We start from the raw sequence: 22296 nt of genomic DNA, 5'->3' as shown, positions 1-22296 counted from the left end.
ACACAAGGAGATCTCCGTGGAATTTACCGTTGCCCGTCACGGATAATGTTATTGATCGATATTTCGATGACTCGCGCGACAATGATTACAACGACGACGAGCGAACGACAAACGCACGGCGACGTCGCGCGAATCACCGGCGTCGTTCTATTAATGAGGCATGTACTCCTGCTGTTGAGTCTCCTCACGATCCTCCAGTTAATGCCATTGGCCATCGCGGGTGAATCCTTGGGTGATCCGTATAAGATATTAGGCGTGTCGAGACATGCGACGATGCAGGATATCCGGAAGGCATATAAGCATCTCGTCAAGGAATGGTAAGCGAAGTTCTTTCTTGCTGAGAAATATAGAAATTTGCTATATATCATATCTCTCTAAATCTTTGTATGTTATACAATTTTTTCTTAGGCATCCAGATAAAACTGATCATCCAATGGCCGAAGATAAATTTGTAGAAATAACAAAAGCTTACGAAGTAAGTTATATCTTATATAAAATAATGCTTCTATATGAGACGAAAAGGAAAGCAGATTATTAACTGTCATTGAATCATTGGATTGTTCAGCTTTTAACAGATCCAGAGAGAAGGAGAAAGTTTGATAATCATGGAATTACAGAGGAAGGTATCCCTAGGCAAAGGAGAGATAATAGTCATTTTAATGTTCTTGATCCGATGGAAGAATTGTTTACCAGTAATTTTAAATTCCATTATCAGAGCAGAGACATCACGCTGTTCCACAAAATGAGCATCACATATCGGTATGTGTTTCTCGAACATAATAATGACTTGCCATCGTAGATATCATATTAATTATTTTACAATTGTAGATCATTCGAGAATGTGATAGTACCTAAGACTTACCGTATGCCATATTTAATATTATTTTACTCCGATTGGTGCTTGATGTGTCTACAAGCGGAACCAACTTGGAGACGACTGATCGATGAATTAGAACCTCTGGGACTTGGCTTGGCTACAGCGCACGCCAATAAGGAGTCCACTTTGGCGAGAAGACTCGGCATTCATTCTCTTCCGTGTCTTGTTGTTATCGTAGACGGGCGTACCAGTGTCTACAAAGAATCTCTGTTTAGCATTCAGAAAGTTGTTGGTATGTCTGCCAATTTGAAGTATTACGTTTGATCTTGTTTGTTGATTTACTTTATAAAGTCAAGAATTAATAAACGTTTATTTGCAGAATTTGTACGAAGTAGGCTACCGTATAAATTAATAAGTACTATTAGTAATACGAACGTAGACAATTTCCTATCAGGCTGGACGGATAATCGAATACGCGCTTTGATATTCGAGAAGAAAGACTTTATTCGCTTGCGATATTTGCTTACGTCTTTTTACTATAGAGATCGAGTAGCTTTCGGCTTCGTCCAGGTAAATGTTTCATATTAACGTTAAATTTAAGATATATAATATTCTTAATACTAATTTTTAACATTTTTTTATAGATCGGCATACCGGAGACCGAGAACATAACGTCAAAATATAAGATCTCAGGAGAACTAGATACTTTATTGCTCTTCAATGAGAATTCAGAAAAGCCTATGGCGTCTGTTAGTATGAAAGACATTTCTAGCGAAACCATGCATAACATTATCTCTAATAATAAGTTCCTCGTATTACCGAGACTTTCAAATCAAGCTATGTTGGACTCTATATGCCCACCTGAATGGCTGAGACCACAAAAGCGACTATGCGCCGTTTTAATATCACAACAAAATAGTCCTCTACACGATGTGGCTAGGCACAAATTTAGACAAGCGGCATTGGAATCTTCTTATAGGTAGTGTCCATACATAATAAACAAATTCTTGTTTTAATACATTATGTGATCATAAAATATTAATAATCACATGTGTTTTATTAATAATTTTTATAATGGAAATATATAATACGTGTTATTTTTTATGTGCGTGGACTTTGTAAATATTTTATTTATTTACAGCACGGAACGTGTCAGATACGCATATGTATTCAAAGATACACAATCTGAATTTGTATCAGCGCTGTCAGCTGGTGAAGGCAGTCCACTGGAACCTTTATTACATATCGTCATTATATGGAGACGAGATGCTAATCATTTGAAGTATGAGTGGCTTCCTCACGGATGGGTCGAGGCCATTCAGGATGATCGTATTTGGAACGAGACGCGTAGACATTTAGAGAAAACTATACAAAGGCTGTTACGTTCCACTGAAGCTTTACCATACGCTGCTGTCGTAGGCGAATTGGCAGATGAACACGCACAGGCATGTATTCCGATAATAAAAAATCTTTCTGATCTTGCAAATTATTAGTACATCATATATTAATAATTCAATACATTTTTTCAGGGTACTGTAGACAGATTGATAGGAAGGGCATTATTAGCAGTAGATTATATATCTGATAATCTGACGAAAGAGCAAATTTTACCTTTGATATCAGTACTAGTGACTCTCATGCTAATAGGAGCTGCAGGATATGGAATGTCATACCTCGTGTGAGTAGAATTAAAATGCAATATAACATAATTTGTCTTTCGAATAGTTAATCCACTTCAAGATTCGGTGCTAATAGATCAACAAATAATTCTACCATAAATAAATTACGATTACTGATTTATTAAAGCATGTATATTAATTATGTTTTTTAAACTTAATACATCGAAGAAATAACATCTTGTGTATCAATTTGTTGAATATTGTATAAGTTTGTACATAAATTTATATATCTTATTTATATCTTATTTTTTTATATTTAGTAAATTAGAAGAAGCAAATGTCCAGGCTGACCGTGTCCAATGCAAAGACAATGCCAAATCGCTTCCATCGCAGCCGCAGTTACGATTGCACGAATTACGTGCGGAGAAATACAATGGATTAGTTCGGCTTTTGAAACCAGGATGCCGAACCATCATTCTTCTGGTTGATGCTCAAAGCCGATTAAAGTTATTACCAGCTTTTCATAAAGCTGTGTGGCCTTATAGGTACATTACCTTATTTCTTATTATTTTTTATCTTGATTAATACTTTAACTCTGCGTAAATTGTTTTCAGAAAAAATAAAACGCTTATGTTCGCACATATGTCATTAGAAAGAGGTCTTGATTGGTATAAGAAATTATTATCTCTCACTTTACCCGAGCAGAAAGAATTAAACATAAATGCCAAGAATTGCGTCGGCACGGTTTTGTCTTTAAACGGACATCGAAAGTATTTCTGCATGTATCATGCCAAACATCCAGAATGTATCAAGGGTAAAGGTTCTAAGGTGCATATTTGGATACTGAAATATGTTATCTTTGAAGTATATTCTTTAGAATAAACAATTGTATTATATTATAGCGTATGGAAAAGATGACCAAGCAACTTGCGCAAAGACCGGAAGATCCGGAGGCAGGAGCTTTCATCGGTTTCGACAGTTCCAATGAATCCGATCTATCCCAAGACGAGGTATACACTGATATGTGATGAAGAATTCCCTAATTTTTAGCAATTATAATTATTACATTGACATTGATAATTTTGTGTATTCTTTTATGTTTGTTGCAGGGTGGAAGCAACATTTTATATCAAGATAATCTTTTAGATGGGTTACCAATGTGGCTCGACAGATTATTCGAAGGTTTAACGCATCGTTATTATATAAATTATTGGCCCGAATTCACTGCCAAATAAAAGGAAGAGGAGGAATTTCCTTTTTTTCTAGATGCGTAAAGGAGACTGTGCCGCCTAGGGACATATATTTTGAAATTTATTTATTTTCCTAACAGAAATCTTAAATTTGGCAACTCCGTGATATTGCTTCGGTTGTTATTTATTTACAATTCAATCAAATACGTGTCCTGCACAGTCGTTTAATTTTATAAAAAGAATCATTGTCGAGGTATTACTTTTGTAAGTATTTTTTCTTTTCCTAATCACATTTTCTAATCTTTCAATAATTTTTATGAAAAGATTTAGGTGTACTTAGATTAGTGTAATTTTAGCTATGTTACTTTTACAGTATGTTTACAAAACTTTATTTTAAGAGACACGTATCTTTGAATATCATACTTTTATTATTCTTTTTTCATAGGTTGTAATGCAGACCGAAAAAACGAATTATATTGGATTAATTAAATACGAGGCAGCAATAAGGGATATTATGCTTAAAAAACATGATATATTTAGCGCTGCCGCAGTCTATCAAATTAATACAGAACGTTTATTTCAATTAACATTAGTATTGCATAACAACTGGCTGATAAACAAAAATGATGCATATGAAGATGCTACGTATTTTGATTTAGCATTGCTACTGTATATAAAAATGTATCCTCAACCGCATTGTGTTTGCTATGCATGCGTAAAAATATATTTACCGATTCTATTGTATAAATTCATCAAATTCAATAATATGACATATCCAGCACTTTGGGATATATTTGCTCAAGCAGACAACACATCAACGATGCAATTTCTACAGAGAAATGAGCTGGAAATGTTACAATTTTTCTCATCTGTATGTTTAAGATTATTTCCAAATAATTCAGTTAATAGCAATTTCACGGATCTGCAATAATGTACTTCATTACAAGTATGCTATCGATGTACTTTTAGATGATTGCGAGATATAACATTTATCTTTTCAAAATGTGCTTTGAAGTGTATGAAATAAGGAACTCTTGAAAACAATCAATCTATGAACATAAGATTTTAACCGAAAGTGATTTATTTATTGAATAAGAGAATTAAAAGTATTTAAACTCTGCAAATATATGATTTGTCGAAAGTATTTGAACTTAAAGGAAGAAAGGAGTGATAAAATAATTGTAAAAAAATCAAAAAGAATATATCAAACAGAATTACTAGATGTCACAATCTCCTTTATGCTTCAATAAAAGTGATAAAGAACAAGGTTCGCCTAGTCAACAGATTATTGCCATTGGGGCATACTGTGATTCGAATGAACACAGACGCAACCCTGTATAAAGACAAAACATATTACTTCATTACTTATTACTAAGTACCGTTTATAAACATATTTACAGTTTCCTGCATTTTAACATTTTTAGATTGGTCTTTAAGTATTGTTAAAGAAAGTACATTATAAAAAGTTATGTAGCAGATAGAAGGAGATTATCTGATCGTTTCTCTGGGTATAGATCAAGTTTTCTATATACTACTATTTCGTCCGTTCCTATATAACCGTGGAATACTCTTTCTATTCCTCGAAATTGCTTGTAACTATCTAGTCAACACGTTACCAAGAATTTAGCAGTATTGCACAGTACAAGCGAATAGATCATTTATATTTCCTCCGATATGACTACGAAATCGCGCACGATCAACTGCGATTCTCGTTGCGTTCGAATACTCTTTATGATATCATAATGATTGCTATTTTTAATGTTGTAAAAAAAATTGTAAGTCCGTATCAATATGTTTATGTATCTAAGGATGCGTATCTCTGTCGCTTGTTTACCCTATGTTTATCAGTATCGCCCTTACATGTTTCTCTAATCAGAATGTCAGTAGCACATCTATTTACCGGATTTATATATTTTATCGATATAGTTACCGTAAAATCGATATTCGTAAGCTCGGAATCCAAATGTTAGCATGATAAAAGTATTATACTTATAAAAAGAGATAATTGCCCTTATCAAGATTTATATACGTCCATTACTTTACTTCCATCGCTCTACTTTTGTATCCATCTCTCATAAGTTATATATTCTTTGACTATGATACATATAGATATATTATTTATATATATACACATACACACGTATTTTAAATAACATGCATATGCAAATATATTATTTATATTTTTATTCGGCCGAGATATTTAGTATTAGCTACTTACAGGTATTTACTTTCCTGGAATACGTAATCCTTTTTTGTAAAGCGGCAGATATAGGTATTTTATATTGTTTACATACGATATTATCCTGCTACGAGAAATTACTAGCAAATATTAAACGTGTATTATAGAAACATGAGATATACCGTAATGCTGTTGAAACTACAAATTATGTGCGCCAGCTCAATTGTTTATACTTTATATCCTTATATGAAGATTAAAATTGACAAAATAGATACATGGAGTTAACATTTTTACCCTAATAACATTAAATAATAATAATCCTACTGATGATACACCACACTGTGCTTTCATCTCGTTTTTTATTACTACGAATATTACATTTAACAAATAAATTAACATCGCATCTAAATAGTAAATATGTTATTTGTATCAATTTGCGGTAACTATAAAATGCTTTAAGTTGCTTACTTGTTTTTCGTAAGCATTATGTGATACATAACTTTCGAACTAATTTTGCGAGATGTGTGATATATACACTATGATACATACACTCGTTATGTTTCTTGCAAAGACATTTCGATTGTAAAGAAATAATATATTTAGGAATGTTTGTTAATAAAGAGCGTGTAGTTTATTGTATTAGGCGTACGTATGTAGATATAATTTCTTAATGTTGGCCACATACTTATGATCGCTATTTATCTTTGGCTCTATAATTTTACCACATCTGAAAATTATATAAGATTCGCCAAAAAAAATAAAACGGGGTTGCGTACTCTGTATATTATTGTATATCACATTGATAATTTATTTCGTCAAGGAACATTGTTTGTGCTGCAGTTCTGGAAATACTTCGTACATTAATACTTCAAATATATCCTATAAAACAGACATCAGTGAAAACAGTGTAAAAATCTTTATACACATATCGACAATGAGAGGAAATAATAGACTTACATAAAAAAGTTGTTTATTTAAATTCACATTCTGTAGAGAATCGAAAACCTTAATCGCACCACGTTGAGCACTTTGCGCACCCACTAAATTTGTCAATACTTCAGGTACATTGTTGAGAAATTGCCTGCGCGCTTCGCCTCGCGTTTTCAATTTCTCCTCATCCGTACGAAGAACAGTCTCTGATACGAGCTGACCATTTGGCCACCATGATTTCGTAAACAATTGTATATAATAATGAAGCATTGGCTCGGAAAATACCCACGCAACGGTATCTCTGATTTGTCTACAAATTAATAAGTATTAACATATATTCTTGATAAATATCTCTATCGCTTTAATTAAATCACGAAGTATTGAGAAATATAAAAGTAGCTGTTTATACAAACTAAAGTAAAAAAATAGAGAATATTTAGCAAACTAATAAAAGGTAAATGAAGTATTTACGGTATTTCACCTATTTATGGTACGTCCGTAAGTAATTTGTACGAAAGTAATAAGAGAACGTCTAAGCCAACGAAATACTCCTCTTAAGTCAAAGACTTCTCCGAGAAGCGTATACAATGGTTCTGCGATCGCATCCTTGCTGGCATTTAAATAGTTGTCCGTAACGGTACGGCCTGTCTCGCTATCGTCCAATAACAAGGAATAATCCTCTTCATCTTCTTTATCGCGTAGCTCGTTATTACCAACAGATCTGTCATGGAGATTTATAGAATCAACAAATAAATCAATGATCATGTGATGAGATTAGTGACGCATACGTTTTGAATAATGTAGACAAAGAAAAGCGAGATTTTTTAGGAGATGGTGCGACAGCCTTAAGATGCTCCGAGCTTGGACTGAGAAAAGCGTACAATGCTTCACTTTGATTAAGCCTCTCGTCCTCCAAAACAAACTGGAAGAATTAATAAATAAACTAAATAATATTAATACAATAATTTAGAATTGCAAACAAGAGAGACGTACGTTCAAATATTTTTGTATCTGCATTTTAGCTTTATCGAGAGTGCTCTTGTCGGATTTCCCGAAAAATTTGAGAGGTTGTGAAGGTAAATCCAGACTTTTAACGTTAGAACATAACTGACGTAACTTCCTGTGAAGATCTTGAAAATCTTGTAATTTCCTCAATACTACCCATCCGCTGGATATGCTTTCGTCATTGTCTTCATCCTCTGCCATGTGGACAACCAGTACAAATTGCGGAGGGTCTCCGTTATCAGGCATCTGTTCAATAAATAAAGTCATGAATTTTTCTGCGGGTATACGTAAAATGCATGTTTAATTACCTCTGCACTTTGCACGTCGGCTCGCCAATGACCCAAATGTTCAGCCCACATTTCCGTATGATTTAAATGCGCCTCCAATTGTCGTTTTTCACCTTGAAGCCATTCAACCTCTTTCGCCAATATACTGAGTACTTTGCTTTCAGGTTTGAGGGAAGATTTGAGCGCCTGTAAAGCTTGCATTTTGTTGTTCAATTTTTCATGTAATTGATCTAATTTGCTACGAGCGTAATTTGATCGTTCGCCAACGAGTAAAGTCGAAGATTCCGATAGTGTACCATCAACAATCTCACGGTCTTCAACCAAGCCTAATGCATAACAAAAAGAATTTATAAATTATATAAATATATAATTTATAACATTATTAAATAATTTAGCCATATTAAAATAAAAAAATAAATTTTTATTTTACACACACACACACACACACACGCACGCACGCACGCACGCACGCACGCACGCACGCACGCACGCACGCACGCACGCACGCACGCACGCACGCACGCACGCACGCACGCACGCACGCACGCACGCACGCACGCACGCACGCACGCACGCACGCACACACACACACACATATATATATATATATATATATATATATATACTGACCTTCCGCTCTTTCATTGAGTAATGCTTCCTGCATATTTTTATATGGTTCGCTAACGAGGAACGACGGATAATACTTTTCCTGAAGCGTCTTGACGACGTTATCTTGGACTTCGTAAAATACATTAGGTCCTGTATCACCTAACAAAAAAGCTTCCATTCGTTTCCGTATATTTTTATCCACCTTAATTTCGGCAGTGGATGATCTGATGTAAGTGTAAAAAATTTCTGCTCCCAATTGATGCCAATTAGATCGTTCTGCGGCACGTAATTCTTGTACCGCCGCCCAGTAACCGATTAACCCTTGACTAGCGACTTGTTCTAAAAATTGAGACAGATATCGTCGACCAATTACGTTATCCAAAATCGCTTGTAACGGAACTATCCTGCCTTCCGCAATCTCCGCGGCATCACAAATCTCTGTATCCTGAAAGACATCGTCATTACAAGATATTGTCGCATAAATATAATTCGAATAAGATACAACCTGACGAGGATATCCGTCCCATCCCAACGTCTGCATGTGACATTCACAGGTGTTCTTAGCATACGTCAATTGGCTGATATATCTTTTCAATTTTCTTGCTCGAATGGCATCGGAATTTCCAAGCGCATTATTTTCGAGATCCAAACCTTGAGCTCGTTTTACATTCTGCACAGTAGTGGCTTGCATGATCTCAGTAACAATATTATATCTGATATGTTTGAGAACTTCTAAATCTTTTGTACTTTTGATCATGCGGATAAACTCCTCGAATGATTCTGCATATTCATACGTTTTTCTGTGCATCGCTTCAGCAAGTTGTTGTTGATCAATGTATGCTAAGATCTTTTGATTGATATAATCGGGATCCGTGATCAAATCTATTGCCGGTTTTAAAACTACAAAAAAAGGTATAGATATAACATAATAAATTTAATGTCGTTTAATTGATCTCTTCATAAAATAGCAATACTTACTTTTGCATGTGAGAACCTCTCTTAAAAGGAACTTTACTGGAGAAAGGGAATAACTACGTGGTAACAAAAATAGGATATAGACTTCGCTGATCTTCCTTAAATATTCCAACTCAGCGATAGGTGACATTAAATGTGCCGACAAAATAAATACAGGGTCTTCTCCCTCTGACCTAAATGACAAATGAATCAAGTTGCCTCTCGCCTTACTCTTCAAACACACCAATGAAAAGAGGAGCTTACGAAGCTGCTTGAGCTATCCTGATTTTTTCGAAGTGGAAGGTGAGCTTATTCACTATATTGCATACTACTAATTTGGTATGATCAACACGTGACAAGCGATCGTGTAGGCTTTGTATTGCACCCCATACATCCTGCTTCATATTATCTATTAATTGTTCTGACCCGAAAGCTAAATCATTCAGCCAAAAGCCAACAAAATCCCGAAAGATCAAATCTAGGAGATTCTGTAAAGCGCCATCCACCAGACGAGTAAAAACAACAGGATAACGCGTGTGCTTTCTAGCACTGGCTGATTTAGGCTGATATCCTTTCTGAAAAACCAATAATCAGTAATGAAATATGATAACAATGTCATATCAATGCATTCAGTTTTGCATTATCCACAAGAATGTATACCATCAACATATTATGGAAGGCATCCACTTCTGCGACGGTTTTAATAGTACCACAGCCAGTCTGATGCTTGGGTGACAGAGCTATATTGATCAATATCATAATTAATGGACCGATAAGCAAACAGGAACAAGTTAATATAAAATAGAGGCAACAACACTGGATGCAAGTCCAGTCCATAACAATTCCCAAACTTATAACAGCCAACGACATAACACAAATGATAATGGGAGAAATCATGATGTTATTAAATAAAGCGATGACGTAGCGAGACGAAGATGCTTATAATGGATGTGTATTCCTATTAACGTTCTTTAATCTCGTCGCGTTGATAACACAAAACAATACCGAGCACCTCGCCATTTTTAAATGATCAACGTTTCATATGTCAAGTTCTTCTGTGTTGAAACTACGGTCCTCTTGTGACGAAACTGAGGAACTAGAAGACAATCATTTTTTTCAGAGAGGATAAAAACGTCTTTAACTAACTCCAATTAATTTAATGAGCGATTAATCTCATCAAGCAATACCCATTATTCATAACATGGAATAGCATAATATAGATTAGTAATCTCTTTGTCGTTTAATATGGAAAGAATTTAGAGATCAGAGATAATAAAATTATACAGTTTGTTTTACGTAATTCTGCCTATTAAATTAATTACCAATTAAGACTAATCAGAGTTTGGTTGAAAACTTTTCAAGAAAGATTGTTTCTGACTGTAGACTGCCATATAAATCTTACCAGTTTCTTATTCACATTTTACAAACAACTGGAATTTTTTACAAATTCTAACTCAACTTCTAAAGCACTGAAATGATAAAAAATAAGTTTTGAGTTAAAAAATATAAAGATTAAATATTAAATGTTGCCTTACATTCGATAAAATTGTCATTTGATAATTCTATATGATCAACTTTTATTTATGTACCACAGTTTGCGAGATATATGACATGACAGGTTCTCGCAATTCTTCTTAATCGGGACAAAAGCGTAAGCATGCGACGGGAAAGAAAATCGCATGGGGGAATCTCTTTCTATCCAATTTCTTCCGCAAGGTTAGAGACGAAGAGTTGACGAAATCAACGTCGCGTCACGATGGCCTAGTTTTTCGCTCGCTGAAGATAAAGAACAATTAGGGCGGTTGTCGAGTGTACCTTCCGAAACGATGTAAGCATAACATCATGTTCCAGTTAACACGGCGACGAATGGACGAAATGGCGCCATAATTATCTCCGCTTTTAATCTCATGCCGACGTGAAATAAACGGCATGAGATAATTCACGCTTAATCGATTCGACTTCTGTGATCTTAAGCATTACCCGTCAAACTCCATCACGTTTTTTGCGTATGAATTGCTGTTACGATGCTTCGTTATTATTTTATCGCTTTCTATCAGGCTATCATATACTTTGTCGACTCGACTTTTAATCTAAGAATAATTTTTCCACGAATTTTTCATCGGAGTTCTCATAGAGAATTGAAATCGATTTGAACCGATCATTATCATTTTTGCGCGAATTTCCTCCTTTTCAAGGCAATTGTGCAATAAGAAACGTGAATTAAAATCCTATTTCAAATTTTCCGCTATTTTACCTCTTGGTTCTCGTGCTCTCCTGACACCGCGAACTCAGCTCCTGAAATCTGAATTCGCGGCTCATTTCAGTTCGATGCTGCCTCCCGGGAGAGCGGGACTTTTGAATCGAGTGACTTCCCGCTAACTTCCTATCCGTTCATGTGCTCCTAATAATTTCGACGATTTTTCGAAGTCGCCGGAATGCCCCGTGACCCATCTCTTGCCTAACCTCTTGTCGAATTTCGTGGAGAAAACGATGAATTTACGTAAATATTCCAGTTTGCGCTGCGCGGAATAAAATATATATTATAACATATATTATATAATTAAACTATTCTTAAATCTGAAATGCTTTATATTTTATATATATGTATATGTATTATTATAATATCTATTATTCTGACATTTTTAGATCGTTTTTCATGTCTAACCGGACTCTAGTTTATCAATATTTCATAAATTTTAGGAATTCATGAAAATTAACAATTATTATAATTAAACATTTTACATATATATGTATATATATTTTTTATAGTGTCTATTTTTATATTTTTAAGTTACCATTGCATATTTTATGTCTTAATCAGGCATTATCTTATCAATGTTTAATATTTTGCAGACTCAACTTAATAATTCCTCCGATTGCACAACTTTGATAAAGGATTAAGAAAGGAAAACATAAAAGAATTATCTTATCAAGTGCGTTTTGTGTAAATTTCTTTCAACGAATTTAAAAAGATCTAATTTTATATTAAATATTTAGCTAATATAAGTTATATTTAATATCATTTAAATGCTTAATCTCCACATTTTTTGGTCTAACGTTTATTTTTACAGATGTTAGCATCTTTTGAAAATGAATTTATGGCGAATCTTCTCAAAGATCTTATACAATCCCTTTTCGATGAAAGATGGAATTTCTCTCGATGTGGTACGATTAACAAAGCTCTGAATAACATTTATTTGGTATGCAATTCGCGATCAGTCACTTTCCATTCTCCAGGTGATGGCCACATTTCTCAAGGGCTACGAATGTGAGGATGCAAGCGAATAAGCGGGCGAGCGTGCAGACGTCGCAACGTTATCGCACGGTGTGCATCTTGTACACGTCACGTTGTGACATCTATAAAATGTCGATGTGAGCGAGATTTTTCATTTTTTTTTGTTACGCGTACGCTACCGCGCGATGTCATTGATGACGGACCAACGACGTCGGATCTTCATCGCGACGATCATCCTGAGCTGCTGCCTGTCGCTGGTAAACGCGTTCGGCAAACCCGATGACAATCCCGACATCCAGCTCACGACGGTGAGTGCCTCTCCTTGACGATTTTCGAAGTATAATCATCATGACATAACCGGACCAGGCACATTGCAACGATAAATGGAATCTTGTATATCAGTTAAACCGGCTTGCGTAATTATTCTCTCTTTCCATATTTATTTTGGTATTCAGATGCGTACTTGACGAAAGGCGCTGAAGGCGCTGTTGAACAATTGAGATTGATGATTTTTAAGTATTTCTGGAGAGTCCTCTAGAATCTTACTTTTTTATATTTTTAAAATTTATTCTACATTCGACGTTTAACTCGTGCGAAATAAAAACGAACGAATTTATGTTAACTTCACTTATGCTTTATAATATTTCGAGAAGTGATTTTTGAGTTAACACACACTCACTTCTTTTATGAATTGAATAGCCGGAATTGGTGAGGAAATACGGATATCCTTTGGAGATTCACGATATCGTTGCAAAGGATGGTTACACTCTGCAATTGCATCGAATATCACGCGGTCGGGACGATGAGAAGGAAGCAAAATCCAAAAGAAGAACACCGGTACTTTTGGTTCATGGTCTGGGAAGTAGTTCCGCCGATTGGGTTCTTATGGGTCCTGAAAAGTCTTTAGGTACATCTTTGTCATGTTTCTAGAATTGTTAAAAATATTACCATATCATTGTAATTTTAATGTTCATTTGTGGATGAAATAACATAACGAGATATTTTTTTTAGCGTATATATTAGCCGACGCGGGTTACGATGTATGGCTTGGAAATAATCGAGGTAACATTTATTCGAGAAATCATACTTCACTGTCGCCAACAAATCGAGCTTTCTGGGATTTTAGGTATATGTTAAATTATAAAAGGAAGAGCATTATCGATAAAAATCATATTTTATAAAATAATAAAAAATATTAATTATATAAAACTCTTGCTGCACTGCATGTGATACTCGTGATGTGTAGCTTTTCTTGTAAAAATTTCAAATTTCAAATAAAAAGTTAATATTTGATCGAATTAACAATTTTTAATTTATATAAACATTAAAATTGAATAATACTTTCCAAAAAATATTTATTTTTTTAATAAAAGTATAATATTAAAAGTGGAAAACAAATATTTTATAAATAAAATTTATTTATGTTTCAGTTATCATGAACTTGGTATCTATGATCTTCCCGCGATGATTGATTATGTTTTAAACACAACAGAACACAAGAAGCTCTACTATATCGGTCATTCGGAAGGTACCACGCAATTCTGGGTAATGGCATCAGAAAAGCCCGAGTACAATTCGAAGATTCTTCTAATGATTGGCTTGGCACCCGCGGCTTATAGTGGCAATATTCGCGGTCCAGTTAAAAAACTTGCCAAGTTGACGTATTTTGGTGTGGTAAGAGAGTCGTCATCGAAGTACCTAAATTATCTCAAGATCAAATTCGCAATTCCTTCTATTTTTGCAGTGGGTCGGCGAAACTTTCGGCTATCCGGAATTTCGTTCGCGGTCCGATTGGGCAAAATTCGTATCGAATTTATTCTGCCAGAGCACGGCGTCCACGCAATTTCTTTGCAGCAATATTCTATTTCTAGTTGCGGGATTCAGTCGTGCGGAATTAAATACGGTAAGAATAAACGACACGCATTTATTGATTTCGATTTTTCGTCCTGTCTCCTTCCCTTTATTTGTGTTATTGATCGAATTTCCCTGCAATAGGAGAACCTGACTGTTATCATAGCTCACGTACCCGCTGGTGCTTCCTGGAAACAACTCGTGCATTACGGTCAAGGCTACATTAATCCAGGTAACATTACGATTGTACAGAGAGAAGAAAAAGTTATATATGCCGAGTATTGTATTTTGCATTATATAATATTGAATAATCTGAAGAAATTTCAAAATGTTTCAGGATGTTTTAGACAATACGACTACGGGAATATCAAGAAAAATCTTCAGATGTACAATTCAACAACACCGCCAGATTATCAATTAGAAAAAATCACAGCGCCAATCGCTCTTTTTAGTAGCGATACCGATTGGCTAGCGACTACAAAGGTATGTCACGCACAACTAAAAAAATGTTCCTTTTACAATAATTTAATTCAATCAAGTTCAGTAGAAATTAATTTTTTTAAATGTGTTAATATTTCTCTCGAAAATTTATACGATCAAAATTCATTAAAATCAATTTCTCCTTCTTCTGTGATCTTCGCTTAAGGATGTGGAACTCTTGTCTACGAAACTCAACAGCATCGTGTTTCATTACAAGATTATGAACACGACTTTTAACCACTACGATTTTATTTGGGGAAAGTCTTCTCTGCAAATGGTGTCACGGCCTATTCTGCAACTGCTGGCCCAGTATCAATAGCGATATCTTTTCTGGGCTAAGAAGAACAAGATAGCCTTTTTTTTTATAAAAAGTTTCAGTGTAAGTGTATAATGAATCGATCTAATTTATTGTTGTTATATTATTAATATTATTATATAGTACGTTGGGTTTACATATATAGTTCGTACTCGTTTAACTTCGCTTCTACCGCGTCAGACGTAGCGCTGTCGCGAAATCCGCTGCATCACTAACATAATTTTTCGCTTATATCTTCTCTCAATTATAATGTACCATCACTCTATATACATTTATACAAACTCCATCGTAATCAATCTGCGATCACTGCGTAAGAAACTACATTCGCGATTACAATTCATCACGATCGCATTCAGCCGCCGGTATAATTACAAACTTATACTCCTCTCTAATCGCACTTGAGCATCGCCCGGAAAGATATCTTATCCACCTTCGAAAATCATCCTATCGAAATGTAGGCATGTCTATTCTGGAAGAAGTAGATACTGAAAAAAAAATTTCGCTTCTCGCGGCTGATGCTTTAAGCGATCCTGATTTTTTTCAATGTACATTATAATTAATTATTAATGTAGCCTATATTCTAGCTTATATTTTAATCGTTTATTATATCATCTTAAAATTACTCATGTGGGAGTATGAATGAGCCAGTTTGCGAGTTTCAAGATCAAAAACGTAACAATAATCTTGGATAACTAAGATCTCTTTAACGGTTTATGCAAATAAATTTAAATACAACTTTGAAAATAAATTCAACTGAAATACAAAAACATATTTTAATTTAGCTCTTTAATTGAATCTTTTATTTAGGTTGGAATAGAGAATAAATAATTCTTTAAAATTGCTTGCACAACTGGCCCTGTATAACGTAGATATAATAATGTACATAGTTGTATGTCGCATGATATGTATTAGTTTATGTTAGAATAGGTCGGATGGATAGATCGGGAAGCTTCCCGCGTGATTTGTATGAAAATTTATGAATCGCCTGTGAACATAGCGAAACTCCATTTATCACAAGCATGATTAAATGAAACTTCACTGTATCGATACACGCGTATCGTTATGCCTGCATGATTGTATGCCAATGAAAAATTGCGTGTTAAATCATAATCGATACTTGAGCTCATGTGTTGGCCACTTGAGGTTCATTTAAAATGATATCGATCTTTCGCAATAAAAACACCTTGATTACAATTCAGCTTCTATAAAATTTGATAATACATAAATCTCAATAACATCACTATAACTATAAAATGTACCGATATAACCGTTGTCCGCCTCGGTTAATACAATTTCTCTGAGCGTTGTCTCAGGTATTACAACAATTATAATTTGACATTTTTATTTTAACGAGATAATATCACGATATATAGAAGAGCTTGCAAACGTCAAGGTTACATATCAGTAGATACAATATAACTAAACTAATGTACACCTCTTTCACCACACGCGAAACTGATATATCCTTGATAAAAAAAAAAATGTAATATGTAGAAACAAAGTTTTGAAAAATTCTTTAGATTTAATATTTTTTGCGTTAAATTTTTTTAATAAATCTTTCTTAAATGTGTAAATTAAAAAAATAAAATGTAAGCCATTAATATATAAAAAACAAAAGTCAAAAGATATTAAAAAAGAGGAAAATGGAGCTTGGCAGGAAGTCTTCCTAATGAAAATTATATTTCTTTGTGCATATATGAAAAGCGAATGAAAAAAAGCCGCGTTTGTAGTGGTCGAGAGGTAACTGATTAATTCCTTTGCACGTAGGGATTTGTTTTATTTGTAACATTTTAAAGGAACAAAATCACATATCTTTCGCGCGTCCACGGAGATGTAATCATGGCTATAATCGTGGGGAAGTAGCCCGTTATGCATCCGCACACCAGGCATTTGAGAAGCAATATAATTCCCGGAGAAAACGCAAGTCAAGCCTTATAAAAATACTATCAACGGCAATATATATGTATAATAACGTATACAATTTTAATTATATTCGGCAATTATTCAGTAATGATTATGAGGCCATCGTTAATATATCGATAACATACGCGCGACACTTTGTCGTCGTGGACGAGGGAAGGCACGCGTACAATCGATTCTCGTTAATCCTGCAAAACGAGATATACACTTAATTAATGTCGCCCATCCTTTTTAAGATCTTTCTCCTCGATTTCTCAGCGATTTCTCTCTCGATTTCAAAATGCATCTCGTTAATTTATATTCTCATTTAGATCGTGTAACAAATCCTAAAGTATAAGCGTCCCTTCTGCTTTTTGATATCTTGTACTCTATAACAATTAAATGCAACCACTTGTCAATTTTATCTAAACATTATATATATGTAAATTTAATTATAATAATTTATCTTATACTGTCGTTTTTTTAACATTGAAATAAAAACAGTATCTCAATATCGCCGAGTTACAAGCAGAAACAATACGTTAGAATTGTTAGAATTTTTTCTTCCCTAAATAAAGATGTGTATGTATGTGTGTGTGTGTATGTATATATATATATATATATATAAAATATGTATATATATACACATTACGTCCGCTATGATTAAGTACGATTAAGTAATATTATACCTGCAACATAAAACATGTGTATTATAATTATACGTGACTTAATCCGGAGCAAAATATATAAAGCGAAATAACAAATGTGTATGGAAGATTTATTAGAAAGAAGGCAGATCGTATAGATTACGTTCATCATAAATTCACATAATCATACGATAGATAACTGAGCATTAAAAGTGATGCGTGTCCGAAATTATTGTACTATAATGTCATTATCAATTTTAATATATTACAAATACCTACAACTCCGACATATATATTTTCTCTTAAACTCTTCTGTTCTGTATTATATATCAGTACGCGTACCTGTATCTTTTGACACTATGTACACATGCATAAATATATTATATATACATACGTTAAGTACACATATAATAGAGCGCGTTGTTCTGCGAGTTAGTGCGAGGCTCGTAAATCAGAGGTCCCGAGTTCGAATCCCGATCCCGGCTGACAATATTTACAAGCGACGGCTCTCTCTACGGAGGTCTGGCAAACCGCCTAGAGTAACTCTGCCGAAAAATCTCTATATTTCTGGCCGTTCGAAATCGGCGTAAAATTATAAGTCTCATATATCCGTGTTAACATACGGATATATATAAGTACACATATAGCGGGACATTCTAAGAGAATAATCAAGAGAACAATAAGAATATATTTGTTATACTGCACAATAAAAAAATTGCAAGGTTGAATCAGATAAAAATTAGAATAAAGATCTGAAAATCATATATATATATTATATAAAAGTAGAGAAATATTATAATCTTAGAATCCCGATGTGTATATTCAAATCCAGTACAGATTGGCAAATATTAAAGAAAATGGAAACGTAAGAATCTCAATTCCTAGAAATATTTGCAAAGATCAAAAGAAGTCTATCATTTAATAAATATTAATCGATAATAAGACATTAACCGATAATAAATTCTTAATCATTAAACGTTCGTCTGATTTCTTTTTGTCTTTCCTTATGCACGCGCGTGATCTATAAAAAGATCGCACGTATGAGAAAGTATGAAGATGATTGACTCTTATATTATTCTCCTAAATTTTATGTTTCATACAATATTTGCTCACGTGGATCTAACAATTTCTTCTCATACTTTCGGAAACGTATTTGGGATATCCGAGACTCGGACATGCAGAAAATCCGCATCATTTCTCCCTCAACGATGTATTAGATCCGATTAAATTAAATATATATATAATACGCATATATCTTTTCATGTAATACGTATCTCTTTCTTTATTTAAGTATCCGAGATCCTCGGATATCCGAGTATAAATAACTATGTAACATTTCATAAACTCCTACAACAAAAGCATACAAATATGTGAAAAATTTATAGTTAAAGATTAGAATAAAGTCTAAGCAATATAAGTCTCGAACTGTCATAACTTTTGGACTCTGTATGGTCTTTTAAAACGAATACAAAATACGATACAAAATATGGAATCCATTTCATATTTTGTATTTGTGCAATTCTACACCACATTAAACTTGTAAACAGACTTCGGTACGACGCGCAATCAATTGACTACATTGGTGATATAACATTACAAGTTTTAATCATTTTTCTATATTCCTTTCTTGCTCAATAGTATTAATTATTGCGCGAAATACCGTATTCCGTCCATGGAAAGACAATATTCACGCGAGAAGATATACAGATTTTATTTCAACAATACTTAATAAAGCGTCTGCCTTAAATAATTAACTGTAGTATAAATGCTGAAAATCAACGGTATGTGAATATATATTACCATATCATATATTGTAACACACTGTTCGATACCGTTAAAGATCTCCTTATTTAGAATACTTTTATAGTTATCTCTCCTCATTCACCGACTCGTCTCTATAAAAAAATAGCGGATCGCCGTAGTATTATATAAAATAATAGCAGCCTTTGCAACAATTAAGTTTACAACGGATAACACGTATTCAATTCATTCGCTATGTTACAATAGGAATTTATGTATGTAAAAAGTTTTCTATGCATACCATACATTCTTACGGGAAAAATAATGAACGCAAAGATGAAGTAGTGTGGCTCGTTACACACAAAAAAAGATCACGTAAGTTCTGCAACGCGTAATACTCGTAACTCGTACCATTCGATATATATTATTAAGATGTTGAGTGTTGGCACTATATTCTCTCTAAGTTATACGATACTTTTTAAGTAATGTCGCTGCATTTATTCCAGGCATAATATCGTGTAATATCGATTGTTTTTAAGATGGCTCTAATGCGAGTACTAAATCAAAATTAAATTATCCGCGTTCTATCATATGCATATTCGACGCTTCGAGAGAATCCGGAGAGAACTATGAGATTTAATTACATCTCTCTTTTACGTGATGTTAATTTGGTATATATTTTTCGTCTTGTTAATACTTTTTCATGTGACTACGTTAAATACTTTTCATATTTATGATAATTCCATATCGATCTCCGCAGCTATTATTTTGCGAAAACTTCCGTTTTTTTCTTTAATAGCAATCGTCGTTATAATCACCGGAACAAAAACCACGCGTAGTAACTCTAATACAATGTACTCTCGTCTACGTATAATTCAATGGCCGTATTCTACCGTAATGTAAAACGTTTTATCGCCCAATTTTCATGCTCGTTAACACTTTATTACGGATCTTACATTAATCTAGCAAAATGTCCCACACGGCTCCCAGCAATACTTCTACAATTAATACTTGTGTCATAATACGCATTGGAATCTGTTTGCGATTAGTTTAGAATAAAGTTAGAGCGGACATTGCATGTCTTATTTCATTAGAATTTATAGATATACAAGGAATACTGTGCACAATGATCTCTATGTAATTTTAACAATAAGAAGGTAAACTAGTCTTCAGTACTTCAAAGTTACTTTACTGCCCAGTTGTACGTTTGCTCAACATTACTTTGAAAAACTATAAAAATTGCCCTAATCACGCTATAGGAATCGGTATATTCTCTCATATTTGGACGAGAAGTACACTATCGATATAGATAAACGTGTAAATACAACTAGCTGTTGTGGAGTAAAAAATATTTCCAGAAATACGTTCCTACAAGTAAAAAATCACGTTTCCATAGAAAATTATTGTTACTGCATATTATTCTTCTGTCCTCACAGCGAGTACAATTTCTCGATAAGAAAAAAGAAATGCTTGAAATTCACAGCTGTTAGCTACAATACGCGGTCCTTCAATCCATAAAGTGACCAGTGTAATGACTTAATCGAGTTAATAGGAATAGTCCGTATAAAAGCAACGTCTCGATATAATTACTATCCGCATCTCATCTTTTGCGAGTTTCAGCGAAAATGTACATGTAAGAACTATTCAACCAAAACAAGAAGACGCTATCATTTCGTTTGGTATTATTCTGCCGCAGTATAATTAATGTATAATTCATAATATTGTTCGGAATGACGATCATATAATTGGAATGTATCTGATCTTCTTTTTTCTTTAATAAACGTAATTACAGAAAGAAATAATTAATTGTATAATACTTTGGAAACATGAATCTGCTACGCAAAAGAAACGATACTGTAAAAGTATCTAAAAAAATTGATCAAAGCAGTCAGGTACGTTTTCACCTTTAGCTCTCAACTAAAGGCTGCGGAAAGTAACGTTACCCATCAACATGTCTACTCGCAGCACCATGTATGAAAGAGAACAGTTAACTTAACGATAGATATATATTTATATATTTTAGATTGAATTAAATATTTCTCGTTATTTTTTTTTAATGGAACTACACGAGACATTTACGTCCGACGATACTATAGGTCTCGAGCTATTTCTACAAAATGCGTATCGAGTAATCGAATCGGAGGCAACGTTATACCTTTAAAAAAGAAGCTCAAATTGAGCTTTAATTTAATGGAAGGCAAAATATCTGTTTCAGAAGACCTTTTCGCGGATTCTCATCCTCCATATCGTCATAGTCATTCTCGTCGTAATTGCTAACAATCGCATTATTATTGCCTGGGCTGTAAGTTACGTCTGTGATACTTAGAGAACGAGAGCACGCCGGGCTTTCGTATCGGAAGGGGAAGGGCGGCGGTAGCCGATGATGCTCGTTATAATTATTGTCGTTCTCATTCTCCTCCGAATACGTCATTAGAAATACGTTGTTGTGATAACCTTGATTGCTTGAGCCGACAACGGGAAGTAGGGGATCGATACGAAGTTTCGCGAGTCTGTCTTGCAACTCGTACATGTAGCACT

At 34.1% G+C, this 22296-nt stretch overlaps 4 protein-coding genes across 8 annotated transcripts; 2 read left to right on the top strand and 2 right to left on the bottom strand.

The window, feature by feature from the left end:
• Positions 1 to 20: 20 nt before the first annotated feature.
• On the top strand, positions 21 to 6077 carry l(3)80Fg (dnaJ homolog subfamily C member 16 l(3)80Fg). The gene is made up of 13 exons (XM_011639048.3): positions 21 to 317; positions 409 to 475; positions 566 to 759; positions 829 to 1109; positions 1197 to 1387; positions 1462 to 1796; positions 1959 to 2262; positions 2347 to 2495; positions 2757 to 2981; positions 3051 to 3264; positions 3339 to 3446; positions 3546 to 3890; positions 4072 to 6077. Exons 1-12 carry the CDS (start codon positions 46 to 48, stop codon positions 3669 to 3671), a joined length of 2466 nt encoding a protein of 821 aa, XP_011637350.2. The 5' UTR covers positions 21 to 45; the 3' UTR covers positions 3672 to 3890; positions 4072 to 6077.
• A 512-nt stretch (positions 6078 to 6589) lies between these two features.
• On the bottom strand, positions 6590 to 10652 carry LOC105427355 (sorting nexin-25). Of its 2 annotated transcripts, XM_089075649.1 has the most exons (11): positions 10251 to 10651; positions 9855 to 10165; positions 9615 to 9784; positions 9142 to 9536; positions 8658 to 9081; positions 8049 to 8353; positions 7729 to 7986; positions 7524 to 7657; positions 7217 to 7456; positions 6763 to 7045; positions 6590 to 6684 (listed from the first exon to the last, which is right to left on the bottom strand). In XM_089075649.1, the coding sequence occupies exons 1-11, from the start codon at positions 10485 to 10487 to the stop codon at positions 6613 to 6615; spliced, it is 2829 nt and encodes a 942-aa protein (XP_088931775.1). In that variant the 5' UTR covers positions 10488 to 10651; the 3' UTR covers positions 6590 to 6612. The 2 variants fall into 2 exon arrangements, with proteins under 2 accessions (XP_088931775.1, XP_088931779.1); XM_089075653.1 differs by lacking the exon at positions 6590 to 6684 and having other exon boundaries at positions 6905 to 7045; positions 7207 to 7456; positions 10251 to 10652.
• Positions 10653 to 11165: 513 nt separating this feature from the next.
• On the top strand, positions 11166 to 18711 carry LOC105427356 (lipase 3). Of its 4 annotated transcripts, XM_089075929.1 has the most exons (11): positions 11918 to 12090; positions 12444 to 12523; positions 12662 to 12755; positions 12828 to 13133; positions 13525 to 13732; positions 13837 to 13951; positions 14256 to 14499; positions 14570 to 14728; positions 14821 to 14908; positions 15014 to 15159; positions 15323 to 18711. In XM_089075929.1, exons 4-11 carry the CDS (start codon positions 13011 to 13013, stop codon positions 15473 to 15475), a joined length of 1236 nt encoding a protein of 411 aa, XP_088932055.1. In that variant the 5' UTR covers positions 11918 to 12090; positions 12444 to 12523; positions 12662 to 12755; positions 12828 to 13010; the 3' UTR covers positions 15476 to 18711. The 4 variants fall into 4 exon arrangements, with proteins under 4 accessions (XP_088932045.1, XP_088932049.1, XP_088932042.1 ...); XM_089075919.1 differs by lacking the exon at positions 11918 to 12090 and adding an exon at positions 11166 to 11418 and having other exon boundaries at positions 14821 to 15159; XM_089075923.1 differs by having other exon boundaries at positions 11896 to 12090; positions 12849 to 13133; positions 14821 to 15159.
• On the bottom strand, positions 15537 to 22288 carry LOC112552652 (uncharacterized). The gene has a single exon (XM_025218333.2). The coding sequence runs from the start codon at positions 22286 to 22288 to the stop codon at positions 21941 to 21943; it is 348 nt and encodes a 115-aa protein (XP_025074118.2). The 3' UTR covers positions 15537 to 21940.
• Positions 22289 to 22296: the final 8 nt, after the last annotated feature.

This window comes from Pogonomyrmex barbatus, unplaced genomic scaffold (genome assembly GCF_055798465.1).
Source record: "Pogonomyrmex barbatus isolate J1 unplaced genomic scaffold, ASM5579846v1 scaffold1, whole genome shotgun sequence".
Classification (NCBI taxonomy): Eukaryota; Metazoa; Arthropoda; class Insecta; order Hymenoptera; family Formicidae; genus Pogonomyrmex; species Pogonomyrmex barbatus.
Note: the sequence above shows the minus strand (reverse complement) of the source record. Positions and strands in the feature narration are given on the sequence as shown.

Bases quoted from the DNA above. Each gene is read 5' to 3' on its own strand.
- LOC112552652 (XM_025218333.2), bottom strand. From the start codon at position 22,288: ATGTACGAGTTGCAAGACAGACTCGCGAAACTTCGTATCGATCCCCTA.
- LOC105427356 (XM_089075919.1), top strand. From the start codon at position 13,011: ATGTCATTGATGACGGACCAACGACGTCGGATCTTCATCGCGACGATC. The intron at 13,952-14,255 runs GTATATGTTAAA...TTTATGTTTCAG, and splicing joins CGAGCTTTCTGGGATTTTAG to TTATCATGAACTTGGTATCT. The intron at 14,500-14,569 runs GTAAGAGAGTCG...CTATTTTTGCAG, and splicing joins AGTTGACGTATTTTGGTGTG to TGGGTCGGCGAAACTTTCGG.
- LOC105427355 (XM_089075649.1), bottom strand. From the start codon at position 10,487: ATGATTTCTCCCATTATCATTTGTGTTATGTCGTTGGCTGTTATAAGT. The intron at 10,166-10,250 runs GTATACATTCTT...TTGGTTTTTCAG, and splicing joins CCTTCCATAATATGTTGATG to AAAGGATATCAGCCTAAATC. The intron at 7,658-7,728 runs GTACGTCTCTCT...TAATTCTTCCAG, and splicing joins AGATACAAAAATATTTGAAC to TTTGTTTTGGAGGACGAGAG.